At 39.1% G+C, this 8,375-nt stretch overlaps 1 protein-coding gene across 1 annotated transcript in view; it reads left to right on the forward strand.

The window, feature by feature from the left end:
* Positions 1-8,108, forward strand: part of LOC5572466 — a 121,147-nt gene extending 113,039 nt beyond the window's left edge. Inside the window, exon 5 of the mRNA XM_001660362.2 lies at positions 5,724-8,108. Within this exon, the coding sequence (XP_001660412.2) occupies positions 5,724-6,771 (1,048 nt within the window). The 3' untranslated portion in view covers positions 6,772-8,108. The remainder of the gene's footprint in view (positions 1-5,723) is intronic.
* The last annotated feature ends 267 nt before the right edge of the window (positions 8,109-8,375 follow it).

Here is an 8,375-nt window from a genome sequence, read left to right on the forward strand (position 1 = left end):
AACTGCGTCTCAACAGCTATATTTTTGCCAAATGATTTTGAAATTTAGTATATTTACACTAGAATCTCGTTGTGTGAAGTTCTCTCTCTATCTGCACTCATATTTTAACTTATTCTATGAATTTTGCTAACCAAACTCTTTGGTGGGTTTCGTTTTGCCTAAATGCCACGGTCCACACAAAACTCAACATTTTTGAATGGGCAAAAAAGGGAGTTCGGAAATAAAAAAAAAATGATCACGTTATGAGCCACGACAGCCCCCAAACAGAATTGATGAAAAACACTCTAGGTCACCCAAAAACTTACCTGAAATGCAGATCTTCAAATTTTAAACCGTGATCAATTATCTCTTGATGAAATACGAATGCAATACATGTTCAGAAAGGTTAATATAAACCAAATGCATTTAGTTCATTTTGGGAGAATGCTATTTACTATCATTAAAATCTTTTAAGCATAGGAGAGCCAAAATTCTAAAATTTGCGTAGCTCTAGTCTCCAATGAATACAAAAGAGTGTTTCAAGAGTATTTCTAGGAACCCCTTGGAAGGGGTTCTCTGTCGGGGACTCTAAAATTATGAGGGGTTTCTGTCGGGGAATATTCTTAGCAGTCATCGATATGGGAATAGCTATGGGATTTTTTTCAAACATTCTATTCAGACTTTTTAAGTGGTTTCCTCTAGTTAATCTACTTGGAAGTTTTTCCAGGAATCCATGGGTTATACTAAGGATTCCACCAAAAATTCTTCCTGGGATTATACCAGGAATTTTGTCAATAATTTCTCTAGGAATTTATTCACAGATTCAAACAGAAATTCCTCCCTGTATCTCTGAAGGGATCGTACAAAGCATTCTTCCTGGAAGAATTACTTCAAGAATCTACCAGCAATTTCTCCGAGGATTTCTCAATTAATTTATCCATCAATTCCTTCCAGTATTTCTTGAAGGATTTGTACCAGGGAATCCGCAAGTAATTGCCTTTGATAATCCTTTCGAACTCCTTCAGGGAATGCTTTGAAAGTTGTTCCAGAAATATATTAAAGAATTTCACCATGGATTAGAATTTCTCCAGTTATTCTTCCAGGCCCACTTTAGGGATCCAACCTGAAGACATTCAGAGAAATGTTTTTTTATTCTCTGAGTAAATATCACTTAATTCCCAAAATTCCCTGAAGTTCTTCTGCAAATTCCTTGAAAAAACCAGGGAAATCCTTCATGGATTTCCTAAGGATTCCTAAGGAATTCCGGAAAGAATCCCTTGATGAATACCACTAGGAATCCTTTGAGATATTACGTAAATAATCTCTTGAGTAATTCCGCTGATGAAATCGTTATAAGAAGTTTCTGACAAAATCCTTGAAAGGAATTCCTGATAACCCTCGGGAGGAACTCCTTAAGGATCAATTCCTTCAGGAAATCCGGGAGGCATTCCTTGACTAATATCGCGAAAAATCCCTTTAGGGAAAACTACCTTGAAGAGTTCCTGGATGAATCTCTTGAAGAATTTCCCAGAGGAACCCCTGGAAGACAATTCTGGTAGAATTCCTTTATTAAATTCCGACAAGAATCCGTAATGAATAGGCTGATGAAACCCAGAACAATCTTAGAGGGATTTCTGCAGGAACCTTTTAAGAGAACTCCTTCTGATAGAATCCCAGAAGTTGTTCATGATGGAATCGCATTAAAATTTGCTGCATTAAAAATGCAGTCTTTGGAGTTCTCTAATGAAATCCTTGAAAGAACTTCTGATGGAAGCCCTGCAGAAACTCCAATGAAGTCTATTGAAGAACTCATGATAAAAACCATAGAGAAACTTCTGATGCAATCCTTGGAAAAACTTTCAATGTTATTCCTGGAGGAATTCCAGATGGAATCATTAGAGAAACTCTTGAAAGAATTCCTGTAGAAATCTCTGAAGGAACTTCTAATGGGAACTTTGGAAGAACTCCTAATCAAATTCTTAAAAAAAACTTCTGATGGAATCCATGGAGGAACTCTTGCTGTAATCCCTATAAGATCTTCTGATGTGATACCTAGATAATCTTCTAATGAAATTCCTGGAAGAAATCCTGACGGAGTCTCTATAGGAACTCCTGATAATATGCCTGGCGGTGCTCCTTATAAATCCCAAGAAGAAATCCTGATGGAATTACTTGAAGAACCCCTGACATAATCTCTAGATAAATTCCAGGTGCAATCTTCGAAGGAACCCTTGGTGAAATTCCTAGAGAAACTTCTGAAAGAACCTCTGTAGAAATTTCAGGTGAAATCTCTGAAGGAACTCCCGATAGAATCCCTTGGGAACTCCAGTTGAAATCCTAACAAGAACTTCTGTTGTTATCCCTGTTGGAATTCCTAATTGAACCCTCTAGGAACTTCTGATGAAATCCCTTGGGAGCACCTGCTGAAATCCCAAAAATAACTCCTTTTGAAAGTATCATGGGAACTCCTGATAGAATCCGTACAGAATCTTTCGATAGAAGCCCTGGAGCAATTCTAGGTGGAATATCTGAAAAAAAAAAAAAATCTTATGAAATCCCTGAAAGAACTGATCATGATATCCCTAAGAAAACTCCTGATGAAATCCCCAGAAGAATTCCTGATGTCTCCCCGAGAAGAACTTCTGATGTAACCCCTGAAGGAGTTCAGGTGGAAATCGGTTTCAGAACCTGTCAAACTGGTTCGTCAAGTAGCATCACACGCGGTCAAACATGGCACCATCATGAGCATCAACCTTTAAGCGGAGTCAATGTTGGTCAAACCGTCTGAACGTCTGTGGGCTGCATTATGTAGCCCACAGAGAACTCAGACTATTTGACCAACATTGACTCCGCTCTAAGGTTGATGCTCATGTTGGTGCTATGTTTGACTGAATGTGATAGTGCTTGACGAACCAATTTGACAGTTTGTGAAACCGATTTGACGATTGGCGAATCAGTCAGCCAAAATCAAACGAGTTTAATTTAGCTCAAACCACCGGTGGGCGGAATTAAAAAAAAATATTTGACGAACTGATCGTACTGTCTGTAGGGATGTCAGCAAGTGAAATTGAAGCTTCGACGATCAAAATGCGTAAACTAACGCATCGTTGGCGCCAAGATCATCTAACAAATGTACGCCCTTGAGTTGTTTCTATAAATTCCACTGAAGTTTCCCCACAATATTTAACCTATTTATTTAGCAGCAGTTCTACCTGTGATTTCATCAAAAACTCAAAACCGAGTTTCTCCAGGGATTGTACCAGGAATTCGTACAATAATTCCATCAGGTTATGCTACAGGAATTTATTAGGGATTCTACCAAAATCCCTTCATAGATTTCATCGGTAATTCCTTAATGATTCCACCAGTTGTTGCTCCAGAAATTTAATAAAGTGTAATTTAATTAGAAATTTCTGTAAGGATTCCTTTAGAAATTACTTCCGAAAGTTCACCAACAATTCCATACGGGATTCCATCAGGAGTTTCTCTAGGGATTCCTTTAAAAGTTCTTCCATCAGGAGAATTTCAAAAGTTACCCGATCAGTGGATTACAGCAAAATTGTATCACAATTATATCAAGATTTGTTACAAATAACAGTTTTTGTTTCATTTTTGTTAGAAGCACTTTGAGTTGATGGAAGAAATTATAACATAATTAAAACAAAATCAGTTATTATAACAAAGGCGGCTTTAATTTTGTTTCAATTCAAAAAATAATTATAACACAATTTGTTATTAAAAAAAAATCTGAGAGCGCTTTTATTTACATGAAAATTACAATTTATGTTATAATTCAGTAACGGAAAATAACACTGATGGAGTATTCATCAGAATATATTGCAAGTATTTCACCAGGAACTTCATTAACGATTTCCTCCAGGAGTTTATCAGTATTTCCTTTAGGGTTACGAAGTTATTCTAAGGATTTGAACACGAGTTCATTCAGGAATTCCATCAGAAGGGCTTCTAAGGATTAAATCATGAATTACACGAAGGATTTCATCCGGAGTTTCTTCAGGGATTCTATCGGAAGTTTCTTTAGGGATTCTTTCAAGAGTTCTTCTGGGGATTTGATTAGAAGTTCTAGGGATATTATCAGAAACTGCTTTATGGATTTCATCTGGAACTCTTCTGGGGTTTTCATCAGGAGTGCCTCTAGCAATTCCATCGGAAGTTTCTACAGGGATTCCATCAGGAGTTCTTTCAGAGATTTCACCTGGAATTTCTCCAGGTATTCTATAAAGAGTTCCTCTAGAGATTCCACCAAGTGTTCCTTCAGAGATTCCACCTTGAATTTCCCCAGCGATTATAATAGGAGTTACTTCAGAAATTATCTCAGAAGTTCCTCGTGGAATTCCATCAGGGTTTTTTTTTCTAGGGATATCATAAGGAGGGCTCTAGGGTTTCTATCAGGAGATCCCCCAGGAATCTTATCAGAAATTCTTCCAGGGATTTCATCAGTAATTCCTATAGGGATCCCTCTTTTTTGGATTTTCCGGGCTAGACTAAATTAAAGCGGAATTATTATATTACTTCCAACGACTTGACTTGTCGTTGAAGCCTTTCATTCAGTCAAGACCAAAAAATCCAAAAAAGAGGGATCATTATAAACACTAACCGGTCGCATCGAAATAGTTCCTATAGGGATTCCATCAGAAGTTCTTCTAAGGATATTATAGGGAGTTCCTCCAATGATACCATCAGCAGTTCCTTCAGGTTAACCTTTTAGGAATTGCTCCAAGGATTCCATCAGGAGATTTCATCAGGAGTTTCTATAGAGATGTTTTAGGAGTACCTTTAGGGTTTAGGGAGTTCTGGAGTTTCTATCAGGAGCTCCTCGAGGGATTCCATCAAGAGTTTCTTCAGTGATTCCATCTGAATTTCCTCCAGATATTCGATCAGGATTTCATCCAGAGATTATATCAGCAGTTGCTCGAGGAATTCCATCAGGATTTATTCTAGGGATATCATAAGGATTTCTTCTAAGGATTCTATCAGGAGTTCTATCTAGAATTTTATCAGGAATTCATCCAAGGATTTTATCAGAAGTTCCTATAGGGATTCCATTAGGAGTTCTTCAAGAGATTCCAACTGGAATTCCTCAAAGATTATATCAGTAGCTCCTCAAGGAAATGCATCAGAAGTTCTTCTAGAGATTACATCAGGAGTTCTTCTGGGGATTACATCGGAAGTTCCTGTAGAGATTCAATTATGAGTTCCTACTGAGATTACATCAGAAGTTCTCCTAGGGACTACATCACAAGTTTTTCCAGGGATTCCATAAGAAGTTCCTTGAGAGAATACTCCTGGGAATTCCTACTAGGGTCCCTTCAGAAGTTTCCCTAGGGCGGGTTACGTCAGGAATTCATTCGGATATTTTCAAGATTTTTTTTATATTTCACTCGAAACTACTTAGAAGTCTCCACAAAAATCTAATTTAGAAGTTTATTCAGAAGTTTCTACAGGAATTTGATTAAAAATTTTAATAGAAATATATAAATGAGTCCAAATCAAATTACTTTGAGCAAACATAAAAATTTGGCGAATGATTTGAATTTGGTGTGAAATTCCGATGAAATATTGCGAATACTTCATATACTAAAGACAGATTTGGATCTCTGTGCAATTTTAAAGTGAAAACAAAAAAAAATCATTCTAAACTTGGCCAATGTAGTAAATGCTAAATTGCAAATTTTATGCAATCGTTATGTTAATCCATTTTCCCCTCATTGTCTCCCTTCCAGATTTTGTCTCCAGCAAAAACCTGGCGGTCTGATCCGAGTGCACACCTCGGCTCTGCAGCCCAACTCCCAGTACAAATCGCTGCTCATTTCAGAAGAAACCACCTCCGATGAGCTACTTTCCCTTCTCCTGTCCTGCTACAACTCCATTGAACCGGTCGAACAGTTCAGCCTGTACGAAGTTTGCCCCGGCCAGGAATACCAACGAAAGCTCCACCCGGACGACCTTCCGCTCAAAACTCAGCTCCAACGCCAGCAAAAGAACGAAATCATGCACTTTCTGGTGCGCCGAAACCCGAACTATCCGCGAAGACGCCAAATGTTGGCGCCGATTTCCGAAGCCAAACACTTCATCATCGGACCCGGCTCGTTGACACACCACAGGCTTTCACTACATTCGACTACCTTCCCGCTTAGCGCCGTAACCACCCCGACCAATACGCTCATTTCGGACATTGTGGACGGAGTTTCCTCGCTGAACAACTTGAAGGAGGCGAAGAGCTTGGCACTGCGGGAATCGTGTTTGTCTTCGTCTTCTTCGTCCTCATCCTGCTCCTCATCATCTTCGTCCTGCTCGAGTTCGAGCAGCTCCAGTAGTTCCAGCAGTCGAGCTAGCGAAGACAACAACAACGATGAGCGAAGTTGTTGTCTTCAGTGCAAGTCTGGCGGAAGTGGAAGCGTTGATCAGGATTGTGACCAGTGTCAACGGAGATCGGTAGACGTAGTTGACGGCCCCGCTGTCAAAGCCCGCAACGTAGATCGATGTCAACAGGCTCCGCCTCGACCTTCAAAAGCTTCGCTCCTACCATCCTCCCTCCTGATCGCCCCAAGTGTACCTTCCTACAATCCGGTCTACAACATCCGAGAAATTCGAACCGTCTGTAATTCGTTTTCGTCGCTCGGAATCGACAAGAAACTGGTGGACATCGAAAGGATCGACAACCGAACGAGCAGTGCCAGCATGACCGGTAACGTGACGAGAAGCACCGTGGTGAAGGAAGCCGTTAATACCGATCCCATGAAGGGGGTGGGGAACTTCATCTACATTTAAGTGCGAACAACGAGCCATCTGCACGAGATATAGAGTTATAGTGAATTCGAACGGCACCGAAGGCAACAGAGTTTGCGAATATGTTTTGTTTCGTCCACTAGTCACAGTTATTAATGTTATTAAATCGATTTTATTTGATGTTTCTCATATTTTTTTCTTGTGCTGCTTCTTAATAATAGCGATCAATCAAAGAGTGATAGTTTTCACAAGTCGAGAAAAAATTTCCGCAGCAATATTTACATACAATGTGCGATTATTCCCTCCTAGGTATGAGATGTTTGAGTAACAATCTCGTTTAGATAGTTTGAAAAAATAACAAAAAACTGTCCAAAATTCACAGTTTAATTTCGAAGCCTGTAATGTCATAGAGAATGTCGAATGAGATTCACAATTATCGAATGATATCTCTTATGTGTTAAGTGAAATGATAATTTTGTGCATCAAATGATACTTCAGTATAGTTTCCTACAATATCGACTGAAGCTCAGATTTAATTCCAATAACGTAATTTGAATATTTGAACGAGATCCAACCAAACAAGCTGATACCGAATCAGAACTCATCCAAAAAACGAGCAACCCAAGTGTAAAATAAACAGAACAAAGCGAGTAATTGAAGCCAAAAACTGAATCAGAAAACTCCTCAGACAATCGACAAAGAAGATGTTTTATTATTTTTCCCCAATCAGTGTATTTGCATTCACCTGCTCCCTAGCTAGGTATATAAATCTCACACTGAACGTGAAGCGGTTGTGCGAACAGCATAGCCAATACTGTAAAGTAATTTAAGCTATACTTAAAGTCTATATTTGGAAACGAGCGCTCCATGCCAAAGAATCGTATAGTAGCTTGTAAGATAACATCTCCGGCAACCGAACAGAACTCCAATATCCCTTCACTCCCCATAAACTCATTGTTATTCTTAAGGCTATGATGAGCACGTGCATCATCGAACGAGAATCGAATGCATCAGTTGTACCAAAAATCATATTCACAGACTTCGCTTGCATCCCACTGAGTAGGAAAGGAAAGGATAGTCAATCAAACAGCATACAGTTATTATTATACACGAATAGTCAGTTCCATTCTTCAACCGAATTATTAAAAACAATGTATACAGAAACGACTCGAAGAAGATATTAATATTGACCCCCCGAGATGGATGTGTTTCTCCCAAAAAACGAGCACGTCCATCGATACACTCGAGAGGAGTTCGCCAAATCCCGTTGCGATCAGTTGATTCCAATCGGCAAGGATGTGGTCGAACAGTCTCTGCAACATCTCTCTGTATCCATTATTATCGAAAAATATACGAAAATGATTTGAGTGAAAATTTAATCAACCCGCGAGTCTGCCATTTCACAAGTCCGAAATTCCCTGCTTCCCACTTTTTGCGGCGCGTGTTCGATGGAATGTCAAAGATTCCTCCCTGTTCGGGTCAATCTTCTCTGCTAATGCACAGTGGTCCAGAAAACAAATTTACATGGAAAGATGTTTGAAGAACTTAAAACTATATTCTATCAAGTTGAATGTAATCTGACCATAAAGTAAGATATCCGTGGAATTCTAGGTCTGCTTCATTCGGAAGAAACACCAAAACATTTG

This window comes from Aedes aegypti, chromosome 2, assembly GCF_002204515.2.
Source record: "Aedes aegypti strain LVP_AGWG chromosome 2, AaegL5.0 Primary Assembly, whole genome shotgun sequence".
NCBI classification, from domain to species: domain Eukaryota; kingdom Metazoa; phylum Arthropoda; class Insecta; order Diptera; family Culicidae; genus Aedes; species Aedes aegypti.